This window comes from Myotis myotis, unplaced genomic scaffold (genome assembly GCF_014108235.1).
Source record: "Myotis myotis isolate mMyoMyo1 unplaced genomic scaffold, mMyoMyo1.p scaffold_m19_p_1, whole genome shotgun sequence".
Lineage (NCBI taxonomy): Eukaryota > Metazoa > Chordata > Mammalia > Chiroptera > Vespertilionidae > Myotis > Myotis myotis.
In genome coordinates this window covers 68,545,050-68,570,346 of record NW_023416313.1, presented here as the reverse complement: position 1 = coordinate 68,570,346, position 25,297 = coordinate 68,545,050, and the positions used below count along the sequence as shown (strand labels likewise).

Here is a 25,297-nt window from a genome sequence, read left to right as displayed (position 1 = left end):
GAGTTAAGTTTGGGTTTTTCAAAATGCTGACACGCCGAGCTCAAAAGGTTCGCCATCACTGCAGTAGAACCTCTGGAGGGAGCATAGCCCTGCTGCCACCTTGATTTACGTTCAATGAAACTAATTTTGGACTTTTGGCCCCCAGGACTGTGAGAGGATAAATTTGTTGTTTTAATCCACTCAGTTTGTGGTGATTTGTTACAGCAGCCGCAGGAAGCTGATACAGTAGCTGACCAGTCGTCAGGGCAGAGCAGAGGAATGAATCCAATTACTAACTATACTGAAACAGGGTGAAAGACTAATGACAGCCTTTCTGAAGTTTCTTCAACTTACATGTACTTATTTATGGAGTCAACTCCCAATTATTCATGGTAATTTATAAATGGGGCAAGCAAAGGCAGATGAGTTATTTTAAGAAACTTAACTTTAGCCAGCAATTTCAACTTCTTCTCTTCCTCCCTGTCCAAGCTATTCTTCATCACAGATATGACTGGCAAAGGGGCGGGGCAGATTGGAGTTTCACCTGTTTTTCCTTCTTCCTGGCAAAGATGTTTATGGCAGTTAAGACTGTCAGTGAGAAAAAGATCAGGGGTGGGGAAGAAAAGAAGTGAAAGGAAAAGCTCAAAGTAGGTCCTAGAACCCCATTTTAAAGTAATCCAGGCCCAGAGGCAAAGTCCCACCACCACAGAATGTTGGGTGCACCACTACTTTTCTTCACTTCCAGGTCTTAAAGCTAATGTTTCCTTAACACCAGACAAACCGTCTGCATACTAAATATACTTGTGCAATTCCCCATTCATTTTCATTATGCAAGCTTAGAACAGACCAACTGAATCCCTGCCCAATGAGAACTATACATGGCTAAAGTGGGATACACATCTCCTAGGTACTGAGATAGCCAATATTGTAGCACTACTATTTTTTTCTTCCCTGAAAAATGAAGGACAGATTCTTGGTTGGGCACATAAACCCCCTTATCCAAAGTCCTAAACTACTCCAATTGTTAGATAAGCATTAGCAAAGTTTATACCCTCAGTCTGGCAATGCCTTTTCCTGCCATCCTGAAATCCTATCCTATATAATAAAAGGGTAATATGCAAACTGACCCTAGGAATGACCGGTCACTATATGTGCACTGACCACCATGGGGCAGACGCTCAACGCAGGAGCTGCCCCCTGGTGATCAGTGCACTCCCGCAGGGGGAGCTCCGCTCAGCCACAAGCCGGGCTGACAGCTGTGAGCGCAGCGGCTGTGGCGGGAGCCTCTGCCGCCTCCTCGGCAGCACTAAGGATGTCCAAAGGGGAGCGAGCCTAAGCTGTCAGTGGGACATCCCCCGAGGGTTCCCGGGTTGCCAGAGGGAGTGCAGGCTGGGCTGAGGGACCCCCTCGAGTGCACAAATTTTCATGCACCAGCCTCTAGTTAGAATATGAAGAAGCAAAAGGACATTAAAAAAAAAATGAAAACAATTTGTAAGAACAATGTAGAAGTGAGTTCTATATTGGGTTGACACAAATGACCTTTTAGATATTCTTCAGCTCCACAAGCCTATAATTCCAGTTTTATAAGTAACTAGAGGCCCAGTGTACAAAATTCGTGCACTCAGGGGTAGGGGGTCCCTCAGCCTGGACTGTGAGAGGGCACAGGCCAGGCTGAGAGACCCCACCAGTGCCGGGGAGGGACCGCGGGAGGCCTCCAGGAAATGTCTGGCCTGTCTCACTCAGTCCTGATCGGCCAGACCCCAGCCGCAAGCTAACCTACCAGTCAGAGCGTTTGCACCCTGGTGGTCAGTGCATCATAGCAACTGGTCGACCAGTCGACTGACTGTCTGCTCCCTGGTGGTCAGTGCATGTCATAGCAAGTGGTTGAGCAGCCTTTGCATGTCAGTAGCATATTACACTTTGATTGGTTGAATTGACAACTGGACACTTAGCATATTAGGCTTTTATTATATAGGATTATAAAAGAGATTACAAGTTCTTAGAAATTTTTAAATGACAGTAGAAATGAATGTCTCAAAAGAAAGATAAAGATAGAAAAATCTCCCCCAAATGGTGAGCAAAATTACAAAAAGTTAAAAAAAAAAAGAGAGAGAGAGGTGGGGCCCTGGCCAGGTAGCTCCATTGATAGAGCATCATCTTAATAAGCCAAGGTTGTGGGTTTGACCCCCAGTCAGGGCACATACGAGAATCAACTAATGAATGCATAAATAAAGTAGAATAACAAATTGATGTCTCTCTCTCTCTGTGTCTCTTCCCTTTCCTCTCTCTCTAAAATCAATAAATAACAATTAATAAAAGAGATTGTATTTTTGAAACAGAGGATTAAAACAACAAGTCTGATATTTGAATAAACAAGTTTCAGAAAGAAAATGGAGAGGAGAGGTCAAAGAAATAACAAAGTTTTCCATAACTGAAAGGAGTTTCCAAACAAAAAAGGCCATTTACAGATGAAAATCAATTTGCCCAACGTATACAATGTGAAATTTCATACCAGGTGCAAGGGAAAATCCAATAAGCTTACAGAGAAATGGCAGGGAAAAATATTGAAAATGTTACGAATCCCAGTGGCATGAGACTTTCAACAGCACTGGAAGCTAAAAGAAAATGGATCGATAACATAAAAATTCTGAGGAAACCATTTCCAAACTGGAATTGTATACCTAGCCAAACTGAAAATTGAGTGTCAGGGCATAGCAAGAAATTTTCAGATATAGAGAATCTCAAGTTTACCTCCCATACAATCTTTCTCAGGAAGCTACTGGAGGAAATCCTCCTATATAATAAAAGGATAATATGCAAATTGACCCTAACAGCAGAATGACTGGGAATGACTGGTCACTATGACACACACTGACCACCAGGGGGCAGACGCTCAATGCAGGAGCTGCCCCTTGGTGGTCAGTGAGCTCCCACAGGGGGAGCTCTGCTCAGCCACAAGCCAGGCTAATGGCTGCCAGCACAGCAGTGATGGCGGGAGCATCTCCCGCCTCCTCAGCAGCGCTAAGGATGTCCGACTGCAGCTTAGGCTTGCTCCCTGCTGGCAAGTGGACATCCCCCAAGGGTTCCTGGGCTGCCAGAGGGATGTCTGACTGCCAGCTTAGGCCCGATCCCCCCGGGAAGCAGGCCTAAACCAGCAGGTAGACATCCCCTGATGGGTCCCAGACTGAAGAGAGGGCACAGGCCGGGCTGAGACCCCCGCCCCCGAGTGCACAAATTTTTGTGCACTGAGCCTCTAGTATTATATAAAACACTAGAGGCCCAGTGCACAAATTCGTGCACCAGTGGGGTCCCTCAGCTTGGCCTGCGGGATTGGGCCAAAACTGGCTCTCCAACATCCCCTTAGGGGTCCCAGATTGCGAGAGGGCACAGGCCAAGCCGAGGGACCCCACCAGTGAACGATCTGGGCCAGGGAGGGACATGGGAGGTTGGCTAGCCGGGGAGGGACCGTGGAAGGGCTCGAGAGCATGTCCGGCCCATCTCACTCAGTCCTGATCAGGCGGACCAGCAGCAAGCTAACCTACTGGTTGGAGCATCTCCACACTGGTGGTCAGTGAACGTCATAGTGACTGGTCAACCAGTCAACTGTCTGCCCCCTGGTCGTCAGTGCACATTATAGCTAGTGGTTAAGCAGCCTTAGCATATATTATGCTTTGATTGGTTGAACAGATGACCAGACACTTTGCATATTATGCTTTTATTATATAGGATGAGAATAAACCAAGAAAGAGGAAGATGTGATACCGACAAGACAACAGAGAAGTCAAGGGTATCTCCAGGATGATGCTTGAAGAGAGATGTAAGGTTCACTACTATGAAGCAAGCTCAGGGAGCAAGAAGTTCTGGCTACAGGAGGTCAGAGGGTTCCAAGAGAGACATTTCCAAGATAAAAGTGATTAAATGTCAAATGCATTTAAAAGTACTAAAAGGAGTTCTAAATAATTGTGGAAGAGTTTGGGGATGAATCAGTAAGTGACCAAAGGAAACTATTAAAAGAAGGGGCCCGGCCCTCATGGCTCAGTGGTTATGGGTCGACCTATGAACCAGGAGATCATGGTTCGTTTTCCAGTAAGGGCACATGCCTGGGGCGTGGGCTAGATCCCCAGTGTGGGGTGTGCAGCAGGCAGCCCATCAATGAGTGATTCTCTCTCATCACTAATGGTTCTCTCTCTTTCTCCCTCTCCATTCCTCTCTGAAATCAAGAAAAATATTTTTTTAAAGGGAGGATGGAATTTATAAGTTAGAAGCATTTAACCAGGTATGTGAAATAATTTTACCAATCAACTAAAATTTAAAAAGAAAACATTTTAATGAATGTTTTTGTAACATTTTTGCCTCTATGATGTTGGTAGAAAACATAAACCCAATTAAGAAACATTTAGATTACCTTATTGTGAATTAAGATTCAATATAACATAAAATATTTTAAAATATATATACCCACTGCTAAAGAAACCCCTTTAAAGAAGTTTATAATATGAATGAATTAGTATCTTTAAAAAATCAATAAGTAATTTTAAAAGGAAAACAGAATTTTAAACTAGAAGAAATTTACAGTTTTATAGATGAAATTTGTGAAGGAGCCAATTTTCCACTCAACAGCAACTCTATTCTGCTGTTAGAGATCTTATGTGATAATCAACAATTTTTAAATGCTATTATATTAATATAACCTATAGATAATGTTCTTTAAAGTAAATTTTATGTTCTACAGACAGTGTAATAATTTTAAATGAATGCTTGCTCATGGCCATATATAATACTGTATATGTCCAGATATTTAAAAGCAATTTGGGACTGAAAAGTGAACGTCTTTAATGTTTAATGATACCATGTAGGTTAAGTATCCATTTCACTGTATCATTTCCTACAGTGTGATACTTAACTTTAGATCACTGTATCCTTTGAGAATCGTGGGAAAGCAATCATTCCCTTTCAAAGAAAAATAAAATATCCATGTATGAATAAGCATGTGCATGCAATTCTATTTATTCATTTATTCATAAAAACATGGAGCATACGTTATGTCCAAAGCACTGTGCTAGGTGCTGAGCATTCAGCAGTGAACAATATAGGTTCATTCTGACAAATATCACATGGCTAATTATACAATTACTACATATTTTAAGTCAGAAGGGCTAAAAAGAAAAAGATAGCCCTGACTGGTTTGGCTCAGTGGATAGAGCTTCGGCCTGCGGACTGAGGGGTCCTGGGTTCGATTCCGGTCAAGGGCATGTACCTTGGTTGCAGGCACGTACCCAGTAGGGAGTGTGCAGGAGGCAGCTGAATCGATGTTTCTCTCTCATCAATGTTTCTCTCTATCCCTTTCCCTTCCTCTCTGTAAAAACAAAACAAAAAATCAATAAAATATATTTAAAAAAAAAAAAAAAGAAAAAGAAAAAGATACACAGTGCTATGAGAAGAGGTTGAAGACCAGAGCTAAAAATACAGGCAGGGGTCAGATGACATTAAGGATTCTGGTCTATTCTAATGACAACAAAAAGCTTTTAAAGGGTTTTACACCAAAGAACAACCTGATAAAGACTTGAGCTCATGACATTCCTGCTCACCAATTACAAGCCCAAAACTAAAACTCCTTTTTCTAAATAATATACAGAATGGTCTTGAAGAACTCTATAAAACTGGTTTTTAATACAAGCAGTCCTTGCTTTGCATAGTCGTGTAGAACTGTAAAAATGACCAAGCAAGCTGTAACCATAAAAAGCAATCTTCACAATCAATAGAAAAAATAACAAATATAAAATAACTAGGGGCCCGGTGCACGAAATTCGTGCACGGGTGGGGTCCCTAGGCCTGGCCAGCGATCAGGGCCGACTGGGGCCAGGCTGATCGGGGCCAGGCCGATTGGGGCCTGAAGGCCCTGGCACGGTCGGATGCCAGACGCCGACACCGCTTTTGGTGCCCCACCACCATGCGGTTCTCCGCCTCCCCATTCTCTCTCCGCCACACAGTCACTTGGGCCTGCCGGCCAGGGGGGAGGGGGAGGTTGACCACCAGCCCCCCCCCACCCCCACCCCTGGTTTCCCGTCCCAAGCCAGGGCCTGGCCCTGATAAGGTGATCGGGGCCTAACGCCTGCGGGGAGGGACTATGGGAGGTTGGCCAGCCAGGGGAGGTTGGCTGTGGGAGCACACTGACCACCAGGGGTCAGCTCTTGCATTGAGTGTCTGCCCCCTGGTGGTCAGTGCATGTCATAGTGACCGGTTGTTCTGGTCATTCGGTCATAATGGTCACTTAGTCTTTTATATATATAGATATTGAATGTCAACTATAATTAAAAAATAAAATTTTTTAAATTGTAATTGATAAGTGACTTTAAAATTTTTTGTCAAAACCTTAAAAGCTTGAGGGTCCATTCATTTGTGTAAAGTGGTAGCTCTTTCAAAGTTTGGTCCTGGGACCAGCATCATCATTTCCTGGAAATTTGTGAGAAATGCAAATTATTATGCCTGACTCCAAATCTGCTGATTCAAAAACTCCTTGGAGGGGCCCAGAAATGTGTTTTCACAAGCCTACCCGGGGATTCTGGTGAGCATGCAATTAAGAACCACTGGTTTAATGTATATTTTTCAAAAGAAAGATTTTGACATTTTTAATCTTTAAAATTTTTTTAGTTAATATTGTAAAGTCCTTTAAAATAATCCTTCAGGTCAGATAAGTAGTTCTCTTTTGTCCTTTCAAGATTATTAATGAAGGCAGTGAGATTTCCTACTACTTTTATTTTTTTAAAAAAAGTCATTTATTTATTTTAAAATATATTTGTATTGATTTCAGAGAGGAAGAGAGAGGGAGACAGAGAGAAATATCAACAATGAGAGAGAACAATTGATTGGCTGCCTCCTGCAGGCCCCCCCTGGGGATTGAGCCCTCAAGCTAGGCTTATGCCCTGCTTGGGAATCGAACCATGACCTCCTGTTTCAGAGGTTGATGCTCAACCACTGAGCCACATTGGTCAGGCGATTTCCTAGTATCTTGATAATTCTGCTTATTGATAACTCAGAAAACTATTTATGTTTATCATTATTATTAGGACCATCACATTTTACTGTTTTGCTGACATTTCACTGCTGCAAATGGCCTGGTGCATAGCTATAACACCTGCACATTTCTAAGGAAAACAAGAAAAGAATGCCTGTAGCACCTTTAGAATCATGGATTAATAATGAAGCAGCAATTAGTCAGGAATAGAGTGTGAAGCTCAACTCAGTTTCACTTTCCAGGTCTGAATAGAAGAATTTCCCTCAGTATATAAGACAGTACATGTAACATTCATTGCTATGCCAAGCACACCAAAGGAGCTTAATGTTAGCTTTCATTATATTGGTGCTTTTTAGTACTATTCTAGAGAAGGTTCCTATAAGCCCTCCTGTTTATGTAGCATTACGAAGCTTGACTAGCCAACAAAAACAAAACATAAAGAAATGAAGAATATGAAGAAAAACTCCATTCAACAGCCTAATTTCTCATATGACTTTGTATCTATACTAGGGGCCCAGTGTACAACTTCGTGCACATTGAAAGGAACTGTGAGCCGCGAGGCTGCAGTGGGCAAAGGGGTGGGTTTCAGCCCATCCTCCGTGCCCCCACCTGGCACCTCCTGCCACGGCCCCCAGTCCCTGTCTGCAGGCAGGCCCGCTTCCGCCACTGCTCCCACTCACTGATGGCACCAGCCCCACTCGCACCTGCTGATGGCGCAGAGCAATTGGGACGGTGCCAGCAGCAGGTGAGAGCGGGGCTGGGGACATCAGCAGGTGCAAACAGTGGCTGCTGCACTGATCGCCCCTCAGGAGCAAAGGGAGGTGGAGAAGCCCTCAGGGGCAATCGGGGCCGGCAGCCACTGCTCGCACCCACTGACAGCACAGAGCGATCAGGACCGGGGCTGGGCGCTGGCAGCGGGTGCGACAGGCAGCTCCAGCGCCAGCTGCGGATGCGAGCGGGGCCAGCAGTGGGTACGAGCGGCAGCTCCAGCACCAGCAGAGGGTGCAAGCGGGGCCGTCGCTGACAGCAGGTGCAAGAGGTGACTGCCAGCCCCCATTGCCCCTAGGGAGCAGGTGGAGGTGGAGAAGCCCTGACGGGCAATCGGGGCCAGCACCGGCAGCAGGTGAGAGCGCCGGGTGGGACCGTGGTGCAGGGGAGCAAAGAATTTTCAGTAACCACCAGAGGCTTGACCTGATGACAGCGACTGGCGCCCTGCCTTGGTCTGGCGCCCTGCCTTGGTCTGGTGCCCCCGCTCACCTGCTCCAACATCCTGCCGCGGCTGACACCTGCCATGTTCCGCGTTCTGCCGCCTGCTGCTAACGCCCGCCATGTTCCGCGCGCACCCTCTGATGGTCAGCGCATGTCATAGCGACTGGTTGTACGGTTGTTCCGCCGTTTGGTCTATTTGCATATTAGGGTTTTATATATAAAGATTACAAGTTCTAAAGAAAATATTAGAAATTAGCAATGTATTAAAAATAAACTTACTATGATTCAATTAAACTCTATTATGACATTTCTGTCCAAAAAAACCCACAAAAACCTTAAAAGCTCCCTTACTGTTAGTTATAAATATACAGGGAACTGGAAAAGAAAGTAAAACTAATATTTGTTTAGTAAACTGTAATTTAAAAGATTAGAAATACCTAGAATTAGAGTGTTTTATTTCATTATTTAAAAACTTACCAAGACTAGTTTGAACAATGTTTGCCTTATTCCCACTGTATAACTCAGAAAACAGAATGAGCATCTTTTTCATGCTTAGCGAATCGTCATACTCTTGTCTAGGTTTGGATTGTCTTACAAATTTTATCTTTTACACTTTAAATACCTCTGAGAGTCCCTTTAATGTAAAGTTTTTTGTTGGTGTCACTTCACCTGAAACACTGTCATTCTTGTCATCACAACCATTTTCTTCATTTATGTCAAAAGTTTGCCTCACAGCCCTAGCCAGTGTGGCCCAGTTGGTTGGGTATTGTCCAATCCACAGAGAGGTCACTCAGGAGGCAGCTGATGGATGTTTCTATCTCTCTCCCTCTTCATTCTTCTCTCTCTAAAAATCAATGGAAACATATTTTTTTAAAAGTTTGCCTCACCGAGTTCCTCTGGCTGCACAGCTAGAATATCTAGCATGGGCAATATCAATATTCCCATGGTCAGCTAATTCTTCTATAATTCCACTTATGTTTGATATAGATTTCACTTCCAGAATTATCAGTTACCATTCCTTTGCTACACTGTCATCTTTGTTGTCCAATTCCTTCTTTCAATTATCCATTATTTTATTTTATTTTTTAATAGATTTTTATTGATTTCAGAGAGGGAGGGGGAGGGAGAGATAGAAACATCAATGATGAGAGAGAATCATGATCGGATGCCTCCTGCACACACCCAACTGGGGACAGAGCCTACAACCCGGGCATGTACCCTGACTGGGAATCAAACTGTGACTTCCTGGTTCATAGGTCTATGCTCAACCACTGAGCCACGCAGGCCGGGCTAATTATCTTTTCTTTTTTTTTTTTTAAGTGTCATTTACATTTATCACTGGGAAACATGAAAGCAACACAAGTACAGGTTTTTCTGTCTGCAGGAAAACTGACTGACAGATCACAGTGACCAATCATTGGCAGGCTTTGAAAGAAGTGGAATGATATGCTCCATAAATAAGCCGCACACCTGTGATTTTTCTGCAGCGGTCCAAGGACGGAAGAACTAGCAGTAAAGCTTGTACTTGATGCAATTACTCCATAATGTTGAGAAACTGGTTTTGTTTTACTGAACTGAGGTAACAAAATTCATGCATGTCAAAACTGCAAAATAAGATCTGCCTTTAGAAACCAAGAGCTGGTTCTTTGAAAGGATAAACAAGATTGATAAACCTCTAGCCAGTCTCACCAAGAAGCAAAGAGAGAGGACTCAAATAAACAAAATCAGAAATGAAAGAGGCAAAATAACAGACCTCACAGAAATACAAAGGATTGCTAAAAAAAAAAAAAAAAAATACTATGAACAACTCTATTTCAACAAACTAGATAACTTAGAAGAAATGGACATATTCTTAGAAAAATACAACCTTCCAACACTCAATCAGGAAGAATCTAAAAATCTCAATGGGCCAATAACTATGGAGGAAATTGAAGCAGTCATCAAAAAGCTCCCAGCAAATAAAAGTCCCAGGCCAGATGGCTTCACAGGGGAGTTTTACCAAACATTCAAAGAAGAACTAATACCTATCCTCCTCAGACTACTACAAAAAATTCAAGAGGAAGGAACACTTCCAAGCTCATTCTTATGAAGCCAGCATTACCCTAATACCAAAACCAGATAAAGACAACACAATGAAAGAGAATTACAGGCAAATATCCCTCATGAACATAGATGCCAAAATCCTCAACAAAATTCTAGCAGTACATCAGAAATACCATAAACCATGACCAAGTAGGATTTATCCTGGGGAAGCAAGGATGGTACAATATCCACAAATCAATAAACGTGATGCATCACATAAACAAATTGAGAGATAAAAATCACATAGTCATATCAATTGATGCAGAAAAAGAATCTGACAAAATCCAACACCCTTTCTTGATAAAAACCCATTGCAAAATGGAAATAGAGGAATCATACCTCAACATAATAAAAGCCTTCTATGACAAACCTACAGCCAACACCATACTTAATGAGCAAAAACTAAAACCATTTCACCTAAGAACAGGAAGGAGTCAGGGATGCCCACTTTCACCATATTTGACATATTACTGGAAGTGCTAGCCATAGCAATTAGACAAGAAGAAGAAATAAAAGGTATCCAAATTAGAAAAGATGTAAAACTGTCATTATTCGCAGATGACATGACACTGTACATAGAGAAGCTTAAAGACTCCATCAAAAAATTATTAGACTTAATAAATGAATTTGGCAATGTAGCAGGATACAAAATTAATGCTAAGAAATCTGTGGCATTTTTATACACCAATAGTGAACTTACAGAAAGAGAGATTAAAAAAACAATCCCATTTATCATCGCACCAAAAAAATTAAGACACCTAGGAATAAACTTTACTAAGGAGATAAAAGGCCTCTACTCGGAAAACTACAGGACACTGTAAAAAGAGATAGAGGAAGACATAAACAGATGGAAGAACATACTGTGTTCATGGATTGGTAGAATCAACATCATTAAAATGTTCATAACACCCAAAGCCATCTATAGATTCAAAGCAATCCCCATTAAAATACCAACACAATATTTCACAGACCTAGAACAAACTCTCCAAAAATTCATCTGGAATAAAAAAAGGACCCCTAATAGCTGCAGCAATCCTGAGAAAGAAGAACAAAGTAGGAAGGATCTCAATACCAGATATCAAGCTCTATTACAAAGCCACTGCTCTCAAAACTGCCTGGTACCGGCACAAGAACAGACATATAGACCAATGGAATAGAATAGAGAACCCAGAAATTGACCCAAATCACTATGCTCAATTAATATTTGACAAAGGAGGCAAGAACATACAATGGAGTCAAGACAGTCTCTTCAATAAATGGTGTTGGGAAAATTGGACAGATACATGCAAAAAAAAATGAAACTAGACCACCAACTTACACGATACACAAAAATAAACTCAAAACGGATAAAGGACTTAAACATAAGATGAGAAACCACAAAAATATTAGAGGAATCCACAGGCAGAAAAATCTCAGACATATGCCGAAGCAATATCTTCACCAATACAGGACCTAGGGTAATGGAAACTAAAGAGAAAATAAACAAATGGGACTACATCAAAATAAAGAGCTTCTGCACAGCAGAAGAAACCAACAACAAAACAACAAGAAAGCCCACTGAATGTGAGAACATATTTGCCAATGTTATCACTGATAAGCGTTTAATCTCCAACATTTATAGGGAACTCATACAACTTAACAAAAGGAAGATAAACAACCTAATCAAAATATGGGCAACAGACCTAAATAGATACTTTTCAAAAGAGGACATAAGGAAGGCCAAGAGACATATGAAAACATGCTCAAAGTCACTAATCATCCAAGAGATACAAATCAAATCAAAACAATAAGATGCTATCTCACACCTGTAAGAATGGCTCTCATCAACAAATCCACAAATGACAAGTGCTGGTGAGGATGTGGAGAAAAAGGAACCCTCATGCACTGCTGGTGGGAATGCAGACTGGTGCAGCCACTGTGGAGAACAGTATGGAGTTACCTCAAAAAACTAAAAATGGAACTTCCATTTGACCCAGTGATGCCACTTCTAGGAATATATCCCAAGAAACTAGAAACACCAATCAGAAAGGATATATGCACCCCTATGTTCATAGCAGCACAATTCACCATAGCTAAGATTTGGAAACAGCCTAAGTGCCCATCAGCAGATGAGTGGATTAAAAAACTGTGGTACATCTACACAATGGAATACTATGCTGCGGTAAAAAAGAAGGAATTCTTACCATTTGCAACAGCAGGGATGGACCTGGAGAGCATTATGCTAAGTAAAATAAGCCAGTCAGAGAAAGATAAATATCACATAATCTCACTCATTTATGGAATACAATGAACAACATAAACTGATGAACAAAAATAGATCCAGAGACAGAGAAGCATCGATCAGACTGTCAAACCTCAGAGGGAAGGTAGGGGAGGGTGGGGGTAAAGGGGAGAGATCAACCAAAGGACTTTTATGCATGCATATAAGCCTAACCAATGGACACAGACACCAGGGGTGTGAGGGCATGAGTGTGTGTGGGGGGGGGGGGGGCCCCCATGGGGGGATAAGGACACATATGTAATACCTTAATCAATAAAGAAAAAAAAAATGACCTGCCTTTATATAGTTGGCAACTTTATACAACCCATTTATAAAACTTTTCTAAATAGGTTATGTAAACAAAATACTTCTGCATCATACAGCATCTTTTGTTCCCTCACAAAAGCTGACACATATTTCCTTAAACAAAATAACATCTCTTTCCCAATTGATTCATTTAGAAACACAGAAGTTTATATATCAATTTAAATCAAGAAAGGGAGGGGGAAGAAACCATCAAAGAAAAGAGGTAAAAGAAGCATTTAAAATGTTACAAACAATGTGTATCTTTGCCTTTCTAATATAGTAGAACCTCGTTTCTCAGACTAATTCGAGAAACCGAATCATTTTTCCCATTAGAAATAATGTAAATTTAATTAATCCATTCCAGACCCCCAAATGATTCCCTGATTTAACCTTTCTTATACACAGTACATGTCTATTGTACGGTTTAATCCATAAATAAACACTTTAAGAACAAAAAAGGACATGAAATGTAAATGAAAATTTAGCAAAAAGGAAATGTACAGTAAAAAATGGAAATTTAACAATAATTATAAGCAGTAACAAAAGCAAAAACATGAAAATATTCACAGTACAATATCCTGAGATTTTAACAGTGGTAAACTGACTCAAATTTGTGCATTCTCTCCTTGGTTTGTTGCCTGAGAGATGCGTGACTGATCATACAGGTAGCATCAGCATGAAAGAGTTGTCAGGTTGAGAAGCAAATTGTTCAAGATGGGAGACGTTTGAGAAGCGAGATTCCACTGTACTACAAAAAATGTACTGCCCACTATTAATTCATAATTCAGAAAGATAATTCATAATTCAGAAAGAGTTTAATAGTAGAAACAACTCAAAACCCACATGGTTTTCTAAAACAATTTCAAAACTAAATGTAGGGCAGTGGCTAAAATCATGGGCTTTGAAGACAGACAGACTTGTGCCCTAGCTTGGTCACTTATCCGCTGTAAGACACTGGGGAAAAGTCTTGCTGTCTCTCAGCTCTGCCTTCCTAAACTGTAATGTAGAAAAAATTACTGTGTAAAATGTGTGGCCAGTAATAGGTGCTCAATTCTAATTGTCATCAATTTTACTGTTTTAAAAAGCATTTTAAATGCTAAATATTTATCTTTAACCTGTGTGTCAATCCTGGCCCAAACTTTTGGCTTATGAAAACTGATGACAATTAGGCAGCTAGTGGTTACTGCAGGCATTGTACCTCACTAGCATCATTGCCCACAGAAGCTGCGCGTTGGGAAAGGGGATGCAAGAGCCCAGCAGAACCTGAAGTTCAAAAGAGCTCCCAGCCAACACACAGACCATCAGCACAACCTGTGACCAATCTTTGATGGAATACTGAGTTATTCAGACACAAAGGCAACCCCTAGAAAGTTAGGCTTTTTCTGAAATAAAATTTTTTAAATTAAATAAAAATAAAATGAGCACAGACTTTAGTAGCCACACTGCAAAGGAGACAAAAATCACAGATTCACAGATTTAGACTATAAAAACTATATATATAAACAGGGAATATGCTAATTATCCCAGATATGCTAAATAGTCACGACCAGTCAGGCGTGGCCCAGGAGTGGCCCCCCGCTAGAGTGGCCACCTGCGCAGGCAAGCCCTCAGCACTGCCCAGCCAGGGGTTGCGAGCAAGAACGCCACACCACCTGCCCTGGGAGTGACCCTCCGGCAGGAGTGGCCACCAGCGAGGAGGGGCCCACGCGGGCCCACGGCAATGCCCAGCCTGGAGGCCGGCTAGCTGGGGGTAGCAAGCAGGCCCACGGCGTCCCCGCCCTGTGCTGAGGTGGAGCAGCCCCCAGAGGAAGTGGCTACCAGCTGCCTGCCTGCGTGGCGCGGCCTGTGTGCCTCCCCGTCCAGTGCCGAGGTGAAGTTGCCTGCGTCCCTGGCCAGGGATGGGACACTGCCTGCCTGTGTCCCTGACCTCAGATGTGGCGCTGCCTGTGTGCATCCCTGCCCTGTGCTAGGTGAACCTGTCTGCCTGCATCCCTGGCCAGGGGCGTGACACTGCCTGTGTGTGTCCTCCTGGGTCTTGCCCAGTGGGGGTGGGGCTTGCCAAGTCTGGGTTTCAAGTGATTTTGAGGCGTGCACAGGTGTGCGGGGTCTTAACTCTGGCTCCCACAGCGCACCCAATACTCCAACAGGAGGGAGGAGGAAGTCTGATACCCGCACCCAGGGCCAACACAGCAGGGCGGCAGGAACCCCATCCCTCACAGAATCAGCCATTGGTTAGCTTGCCTTCAGCGGCCGGACAGCCAGGAATCCCATTCACTCGCACCCAGGACCCAGACAGATTATTATTGTTTATTTATTAATAAATTTATATATTACTTTCATATACACTTTTCTAATTTTCTTTCATCTCTGACAATTCTATTATAGAGAAAGGGCAAATAGTGGTATTAAAATATTTCTTCTAATTAATTCCCTTTCAGTGTGCATGAATTCCTGCACCGGGCCACTAGTCAACTATAAAATCTCAACAGAATGCAGGGAGCATCTATTTGAGGACTCTAAAAAGTGAATAGATGCAGGCAGGTTAAGAAAGACCACAAATCTGAGGTACCACTCCACTGCCAACCAGAGTCACCAGGAAAGTGACCACCAGGGCAAAAACACAAGAGCACTCCAGGAGAAGCCCTCTGATTCTGGCTCATGGAACAGGAAAGGGAATTCCCGGTGCTCAGAGTACGAATACCCACCTTCTTTCCTCTTTTCTGTCCTCTCACATCCTAGACCCCAAGTGATCCATGAGCTTGTTTTATAGAAGCCAAAATTCTTGGGAAAAGGCATTTTCCTCTCTTAACGGTAAGGCTGTGGTCCAGAGAAGGTGGAGCCAAACCCTAACGCTTTTTCTTCTGCGTCCTCCTGCCATCTAGCCCCAGACACAGGCACTGTCAAAGAAGTGTGCAGCAGAGCAGGTAACTAAACCCCCGCTTTCCAGCTAGAGGACCAAAAAAGAGGATTCCCAACAAAGCTCCAGAAAGTATCCCCATAAAGTTGTTCATAACACAAAATGCAGGTGCTTGTGAAAACAGAACTAATAGCTGTAGACCGTCAGCCAGGTCTCACACCAAGCACTGGGAAAGCTCTAAAGAGCACTGCAAAGGCTTTGAAAACGGAACTGACATTGGAACCCACAGCCCAAAGAAGCAGGTGAGAACTTGCATCCTGAATCTAACCAGATTAGTAGCCCGCTAAAATAAAAATATCAACATTCTGCACAGGATTTAAACAAGACTCACGATCTCTGAATATTCAAAATCTCAGGGGTACAGTCTAAAATTATGCGGCATATAAAAAAGAAATAAAATTTTAACTCATAAGGGAAGTGAGTCAACAGACACCAATGCTGGCATTCATAATGTTGGCATTAACTGACAAAAGATCTGATTAAAAGCAGCTATTATTAAAATGCTCCAATAAGCAATCAGGAATATCCTTGAAACCCTGGAAAAAGAGAAAAATCTTTGCCAAGAAAAGAAGATATTAAAAAAAAAAAAATTTTTTTTTTAAATTTCAAATGAAAAAATTTTAATTGAAAAATAGCTAAAATGAAAAACTAAGTGTATAGACTCAATAACAAAATGGAGATGACAGAGAAAAGATTCAGTGAACTAAAAGATCAAAAAAAAAATTATCCCATTCAAACACAGAAAAGTTTATTTTAAAAATGAACAGCACCTCAGGAACCTATGTGATGATAAAAAAGAAAACTGCTGCCCTGGCTGGGTGGCTGTTGGTTGGAGTGTCATCCCTTACACCAAAACGTTGCCAGTGGGATTCCTGATCTGGGCGGGCGCGTGCATGGGAGGCAGCCGATTGAAGTTTCTCTCTTTCTCTCTCTCCCCCCTCCTCTCTCTAGAATAAAAACATATCCTCAGGTGAGGATTTAAAAATAAAGAAAATTGCTAAGGGTAAAGAGAAAAACTGCATAATGATTATGCAAAAACTGCACCATTAACTAAGATGATATAGCAGTCTAAACTGTATATATTTAACAACATACAGGAAGCAAAAAGTGCCAGAAGTGAAAGGAGAAAGAGAGAAATCCAAAATACAGTTGGAAACAAAAATCAACATCTATTCGTGATAAAAACTCAGATGACCAGAAGAGCACTTCCTCAACTTGAAAAAGACCAGCTACAAAAAGTCTCCAGGTTATATCACATTTCACACTTAATGTGAAAAACACAATGCTTTGTCCCTAAGGAACCGGACAAGGATTTCCACTCTTAATATTCCCGTTTCAACAGCACAGCATAAGTCTTACAATGCAAAAAAGCAAATTAAAAAGGCATAGACTGGAAAGGAATAAAACTGTGCCCATTCAAAGATGATGTACTTATCTATATAAAAACACGAAGGGAAAAACCAGTCCAGATCTAAAATACCAGTTTAGCAAGGTCACAAACACATAATCCTATCTAATAATAGACAAATATTGAAATTAACCATACCTCCGCTACGCTTCCCATCGGCTAATCAGCGAGATATGCAAATTAACCGCCAAGCAAGATGGCGGCCGGCAGCCACATGGCTGAAGCGAGCAGGAGGCTTGCTTGCTCCAGTGATGGAGGAAGCCATGGTTCCCCAGCTCTGAGCTCCGAAAGCAACATAGTTTCAATTATAGAAGCTAAACAAACCCCAGATACCTGCTTTCAACAGGCCATGGCCTGGGAGCTGGAGTGGCAACAAAGTTTCAATTATAGAAGGTAAATAAATCCCAGAATTTAAAAAAAAAAAAAAGAGAGAAAAGGAGAGGCTGGGAGCTTTAGTTGCCAGCGGGCTTGGCCATCCTGAAAACCCTCAGCTCCTCGTCCAGACTGGCCAGGCACCCCAATGGGGACCCCCACCATAAAGGGGGCGTGGCCAGCCTGAAAACAGCCATCAGCCCCTCATCCAGGCTGGCCAGGCACCCCAGTGGGGACCCCCACCCTGAAGGGGGTGCAGGCAGCCTGAAAACAGCCATCAGCCCCTCATCCAGGCTGGTCAGGCACCCCAGGGGGGACCCCCACTCTGAAGGGGGTGTGACCAGCTGCAAACAGCCATCAGCCCCTCATCCAGGCTGGCCAGGCACCCAAGCAGGACCCCCACCCTGATCCGGGACACCCTTCAGGGCAAACCAGCTGGCCCCCACCCCTGCACCAGGCCTCTATCCTATATAGTAAAAGGGTAATATGCAAACTGACCCTAACAGCAGAAAGACTAGGAATGACTGGTCACTATGACACACACTGACCACCAGGGGGCAGACGCTCAATGCAGGAGCTACCCTCTGATGGTTAGTGAGCTCCCACATGGGGAAGCTCTGCTCAGCCACAAGCCAGGCTGATGGCTGCCAGTACAGCGGTGGTGGTGGGAGCCTCTCCTGCCTCCTCAGCAGCGCTAAGGATGTCCGACTGCAGCTTAGGTCTGCTCCCCGCTGGCAAGTGGACATCCCCCGAGGGCTGCTGGGCTGCCAGAGGGATGCCTGATTGCCAGCTTAGGCCCAATCCCCCCAGGGAGCAGGCCTAAGCCAGGAGGTGGTCATCCCCTGAGGGGTCCCAGACTGCAAAAGGGCACAGGCCGGGCTGAGGGACCTCCACCCACCCCGAGTCCACAAATTTTTGTGCACCGGGCCTCCAGTCAACAAATAAAAGCCTACTTTATTTTTTATATACTAGCAATGTATAATTGAAAAACTACAAAGAACAATGCTATTTATAATCATCCCTCCCAAAATTAAATAAATAGAATGAATATAACAAAACATGTACAGACGTTGTACACTGAAACCTAAGAAACAATGATTTTTTTTCAAATCAACTAATATCTAAATTAATAGAGATATCCTGTCTTCATGCAATGGAAGACTAAACAGAAAAAAAAATGTCAATTCTCCCTCAAATTCATTTAAAAGTCCAAATTCATTTATAAGTTTTAAGTAATTTCAATCAAAATCATAACAGATTTTAGATATAGAAAAGAATGAGTCTAAAATTTATATAAAAAGGCAAACAAACTAGAATTGCTAAAATGATTTTGAAAAAAAGAATGAAATTGGAGAAATCATACTTTTTTTTACATTAAGAAAAATTTTTTTCCAATTCTACTCTTAAAATAACGTTACTAGGGACTACTGTTGATAATACCTGTGTATTATCAAATACATCTTAATAATCTAAAAAAAATTATATTCTTTGTGTTTGATGTATTATATTAATAGCTTTTCCTATTATTTAATGATTTCTACCTCCCTGAAATAAAGTAGCTGACTATGGTTGATTATTCTTTCATATACTACATAGTGCAACTTGGTCATATTTGTTTTATAAAGTTATGGTCATTTTATGTCTCTCAATAGGTATTGCTGGATATTTTAAATCAGTTTTCTTGCTGATCTTTCTTTCCTTTCCTTTCTACCTGCCATTTCGCTATTACTACCAACCCTTATTATTAATTATTATTACCAATCCTTATTATCTAAACTTCCCAATACATAATAGGGAAGAAGCCATTACTTCTGCTTCAGAGTCTTGTTTCAAAACTAAAAATAGCCCTGTCATCTTCTTCATGAGTAAAAAGGACCAGGTGCTGAATATCTATAGAGAAAGGTTGCCATCAAGTTGGGCTAGCAGGACTGTCACCTTCCATCATAGATAACAGCCTGTCATGCCTCCCATTTGGTAGTGGGAACTACCATTTGTTGAGAGCCTTTTTGTGTCAAACACCTTACCTGTGTATTATCTCATTCGGACTTCACACTAATCCTAGGAACTGGATATGACTATTCCCATTTTACAGACAGGGAAACTAAAGCTGTAAAAGGTTAAATAATTTGATAGCTCAAACAGCTGTCAGGTGGCAGAGCTGAAATTTGAATATATAGCTCTCTGGCTCCAAAGTCCACTCTCTTTCCACACAGCTTCAGGCTCCTGGGCAGTGCTCTGAAGAAGCAGCGGCTCAGTAAAGGGGATAAGATCCAGCTCTGCACTGCCCCCACCCCCAATACCCTGGTCTGTGCATCTCTTATGTTTGGCTGCCTCTGAGTTTATCCCTTATAATAATCCAATAAAAATGAATAAAAACAAAGACAATCTAGCAGCAGACAGGAGAGGAAGAAGCAGATGACATCAAGGTAAAAGGAGACAGATTTAAGAGAAAATGCTACATTAACAATTTTAACTTAGATTTTAAAAATATAAATATGAAAATATATACACATTTCTCAGTATATAGTAAGAATTGAAAACGGGATAAAGTCAAAGGAAAAAAAACCCCAGAAGATTGGCATCAAGCAGAATCATATTTACCTCTTAAACATTCAAAAAAAGATTAAATGTTTTCATTCAAGAGCTTATGTTATTGTATGTTAATTCTCTTTCCAGCAGTAATTATTTATTAGACACTATATTAACCCATGTTATCAAGCACAGGAAAATAGAATGTCCCTACTAAATTCTGCTGAATAATATGCTAACGAAGGGATGTACCATGTACCTTGAAAACTCCTGGGACTACATAGCAATTGTTCCTGATGAAGTAAATTAAGGGGAGTAGGGAGCCAGGCACCCCTCACTTTAAATTCTTGGCAACTAACAAAAGGCATGCAGGAGGCAGCCAGTCAGTGTTTCACTCTCACCTTCGATGTCTGTCTCTCTTTCTCTCTTTCTCCGCCCTCTCCTTCTCCCTCTCCCTTCCTCTCTCTAGAAATCAATTAAAAAATATGTTTAAATACAATAAATTACAATTAGTATAACCTCTGAAATGTACAGTGCATATTTATTAAGGCTTATTTCCTACAGCCAGTATTTTAAATTAAACACCATCTGTTTTCTTATCCTGAGTTAAAGCAACTTGTCTCTGGAAACACATTATATGAATTAATACAGCAGTAAGGCAACATGTTTATACTTTCCTGCTCACAGCATGACTAGACAGTTACTCTCTGCCCCACAATTGAGTATCTATCTCCACAGTGGCCAAAACACACAGATCACTTCTTTCAACCTCTTCCCTGGGAACATGAGCCTTCTGGTGAACTTGGTTTGACAGACTGGCATCCAGAGAAACCATCAGACTACTCCTTTCTTCCCCACCAATCTCATCAGCCTCCCAACATAGCTGTCTTCAGTGACCCACCCTTACAGGGGTATGTCTAGACACTCCCCATTTTTTTATTGTTCCTAGTTTCTCCACTCACAAGGTAATGTCATTTACAATATGACAACATCCAGAACCCAATCATCAAATGTCCCTCAATTTTAAATGAACACTTTCCTAATTGAAATGCTTGCCATCTGGAGTGTACCAGAGTAGGTTCCAAACATTTTTCTTCTCAGTCTCTTGACCATAGAACTCTTTTTTAAAAGAAATCTAAATAATCTTCAGTATTTAAAACAGAACAAAAGAGCTGCTCTGAGACGGGAGCAGGGAGCCGGGGCCATTCTCACTTGTACGTATTTCCATATGTGTAATTCAAACCAATCACACTTAAGTAATCAGATGTCCTCTCCTCCATTCAAACTTTACCTCCCTTCAAGAACACAGAAGATGACAATTGATTTTAAATGCCATATTCTCTGTAAAACTGCCCCCCTTTAAGCTATCACTGCCTCTACAGTTTAAGTTAATGGTCTGTTCCATTGTAATCTCTACTATTGATTTGATTTTCTCAGGTAAACGCTGAACAAACTAAAAACCGTGTAAGTTTTTTAAAGGCATTATATTTCAAAACCCTTCTCCATCCTCACTTCATGGTGGGCAGAGTGAAAAACCAGGGTAATCTGTAAAGGACAACATTTAGGACACACCTTAAGCATTCATGGAAAATTATTTTCCTTTCGTGTCTATTCTGAAAAGTCCTAAGCCATGGACCAATTACCAAATTTAAAAATAATCATCCTTGATTCTACTTCAGCAAACACTCCTGAAAAAGAAGATGCTTTACATTTTTCAAACTACTTGGTATTCAACTCTGCCCCACATCAGATTTTCTCCCAACTGTATTTTCAATGTAGTCATCATCAACTAACATTTTGAAATTCCGCACATTCATTGAAAAGTAGCTACTCAAATAGTCTCGTGTTTTCCTTAGAGGATTTCCTGGTGCTTATATTTGATTCATGAAACCTATATCAAATTCCAGCTTTTTAATAGGAAGACTAGTGGGATTATTCTCATTAAATCAACTGAAGAACTGTCTCACAAAACAGTTTAGTTAGCTAATGGCTTGTACTTCAAGATATATGAGGATTCAAGTAAGTGAAGAAACCAAAATTCTCACTCGTATAAGAATACCCACCTTTCTCTTACTTGATGAGGCCATGAAGCAACTGGTTCATGGTCTTCAAAATGACTGATGGCATCAAGAACATTTCCAAATCTCCTAATAGCTCTTGGAGGCTCAAAAGTGTTCCTTCCCTAAACCACAATCTCACTCTTTTTCTTCTATTCACTATCAGACTAGGACCACGTAAAACCTGCATAACTATCTTTTCCCTGAAGAATACACCTCTGACTCCTTAATTGGGCGATCTTTCCCTCCTTATCTCTGAAAAAAAATGCACCAATAAACTAACTAAATTAGATTTAGAGTTTCCCAGATGAATGCCACACTTTCTTTTCCTTTGCATAACCTACTCTATCTGCTCCTGACACTCACCTTTATATCTGTATCCGCAGAAGCTTTACCTGCCCTTTCCGATCTATTTCAAATGCTACCTTCTCCATAAAGTGTCCACACCACACACACTCCCACCCTAAGCCTAACAAATCAAATGTATTTATTCAGTACTCCTTGAGAGCTCTTTGTCTTACTGCCTTATTTTCCATCTACTTAACAACTACAAAGTACTGTCTACTAATTACCTTTTATAAATAGTAGTTAAAACTTTTATTTTCACCCAAGAGAACACACTTTTTCTTTACTACAGCAGGTGTCTACCAATTTTAGGAGCTGATACAGGGTTCTCAGTCCTGGTGACATATTAGAATCATCTGGAAAGCTTTTCTTTACAAATACATATGCTGTTCCCTGTCTCAAATTAGGTCAGAAACTCAAAGGATAATCTATGTAGGTGATTCTTATTTATTTGCAGGATTATGAATCACTGGAGAGTGAAAAAGTACCACCAGAGTTAAGAGATTTGTATTTTCATTTCAATGTCAGAGCAAGTCATCTCCTATTTTACTCTTCTTATCTAATTAACCCCAACATCTCCCACTCTATTTTAGGCGCTACTGACTTGCCAAACTACCAAAGCAGCTTCCCAACTGGTTTCCCTACCTCAGCCCTCTCTTGTCTCTCCCTAATCTTTTCCTATTCTGAACCATCCTACAAGTATTTGCTAGAATTAACATTAAATGGTTTCAGAATGTGACCACTTACCCACTCATCCCCTTAAGAACCTGTATTACCTTAATCTTTCCCACCATCTCAAAACTAAAATCAATTCATGTTGATAAGGGTATGAGCAAATGGGTGCAACACACAATGTTAATGAACGTGCTGAATGGTCAGCTGGTACTGAGAAAGCTACAGGTATCAAAATATAGCATGCATAAATATAGCATGCATAAACATAGCATGCATATAAATACTTAAACATAAAGACAGATATAGGGTGGGGCCAAAGCAGGTTTACAGTTGTTCATATGGAAAGTAATACAACAATTAATAAAGAATAATACAAAAATAAGCTCATATTTTGCATAAGAACTGTAAACCTACTTTTGCCTCACCCTGTATACCCACACACAAAAACATACTTTGACTCAGTAACTCCACTTTCAGAAATTTAACCAAAGAAAATAATCTGACAAATGAGCAAAGATATATGCAAATTTAATGCTCACTGCAGTGTTTATAATTGTGAGAAATGAAAGAGACTTTAGTTATCCATTAATATAAAATAGGTTAGATAAATTATGATCCTACCACGTAGGTGAAATCTGTAGCCATTAAAAGTAAATGAATGGGCATACAAAGAAGTCTACAGTGGTTTGGGTTTTAGAAAGACAAGTTAAAAGGAAAACCGGAAAATCCAAAATAGTAAAAAGGAAATAAACAATGCACTCTAACACAACCAATTGGGTCAAAGAGGAATACACAAGAGAAATTAGAAAATACGATGGGACAAATGAAAACAAAATACGCAACATACCAAATACAAAATATACCAAAACTTATAGAATGCAGCAAAAGCAATACTAGAGGAAAGTTTATCATTATAAACAAACTTACATTAAAAAAGATCTCTAACAACCTAACTTTACAGCCGAGGAAAAATAAACATAACTAAATCTAAAAGTAGTACCCTTTCGTGATAAAAACACTCAATAAAGTAGAAACAGAAGAAACCATCTCAACATAATAAAAGCCACATATGAAAAGCTGACAGCTGACATCACAAGTCAATGGTAAAAAGGTGCAAAGTTTTTCCTTTTAATACCAGGAACAAGGAAAGGATGCTTTCTTTCAGCAGTTCTATTCAATATATTATTGGAAGTCTTGCCCAGAGCAATTAGGCAAGGAAAAGAAATAAAAGGAAAAGTGAAATTACCTTGATTCACAGATGACATGCTTTTACATTTGTGACCACTAGTAGTGACCAGTAGTGTATTACCATTACATGTCTTTTTAGTAGGAATTTTATTCTGCCAATTTTAGGTGGAACGGTAGTTTATTCACCAGTTGATGAGGGAAAACTCTTCCTGATAGGTAAAATAATCAGCTATTCAATGACAATGGGGAGTGGTTGAGGGTGGGAATCACCTTTTGTAACCCACACTGAAATAATTATCAGGCAAGGAAATCAAATACATGGAAAATAAAATGAATGATAAACACAAAATTCAGTATAAGGGAGTGCCTTAGGGTGAGGGGCACATAGAAGCCTTTTAGTTATACTATTTTACCAAAATATTTTTTTTAATAAATTAGGTGGTAAGTACTGTATCATGCTTCTACTATATTATTATGGATGATTTACTATCAGTCTTTTATTCTACTCAACATTTAATAAAATCAGTCTAGCAAAAAAAGAAATCCTTGACTTTAAGGTACTTAAAAACCTCAATTCCAAAGAAATACTAAATTATTCATGTAATAACTGCATTTATTGTTTCCTCTACATTTGTTTAATAAACAATGCAAAGTTATCAGTATTCAAATAGTCAAACCCATCACTAACACCAATTAGTGAAATAATTAGAAATAAAATCAATCCCATTTGAAAAAAAAAGCCATGTCCTACTCAGAAAAAAATAAAAACCTCTGCCATGTCTAAAACCTTACATTTACCTATTTTACTGAATGATTTAAGCTCATAGCTTGATGAATAAGACAGCATAACTGTCAAAATCTGATGCAAAGGTTGCCCTTCTGCACCTCTTTATCAAGACAGAATCATTAAACGCAGGTTCACAATGTGGAGAAGCCTCTGCTGCCTCCCACATTA

At 40.8% G+C, this 25,297-nt stretch overlaps 1 protein-coding gene across 7 annotated transcripts in view; it reads right to left on the bottom strand.

The window, feature by feature from the left end:
• METAP1 (methionyl aminopeptidase 1) overlaps positions 1 to 25,297 on the bottom strand; it is a 79,347-nt gene that overhangs the window by 40,292 nt on the left and 13,758 nt on the right. Inside the window, exon 1 of one of the 7 annotated variants that reach the window (XM_036340275.1) lies at positions 8,252 to 8,298. The exons of the other annotated variants lie outside the window; for them this stretch is intronic. Within the exon in view, the coding sequence (XP_036196168.1) occupies positions 8,252 to 8,287 (36 nt within the window). The 5' untranslated portion in view covers positions 8,288 to 8,298. Of the gene's footprint in view, positions 1 to 8,251; positions 8,299 to 25,297 lie in introns of those variants that run through there. 7 annotated transcript variants of the gene reach the window in all.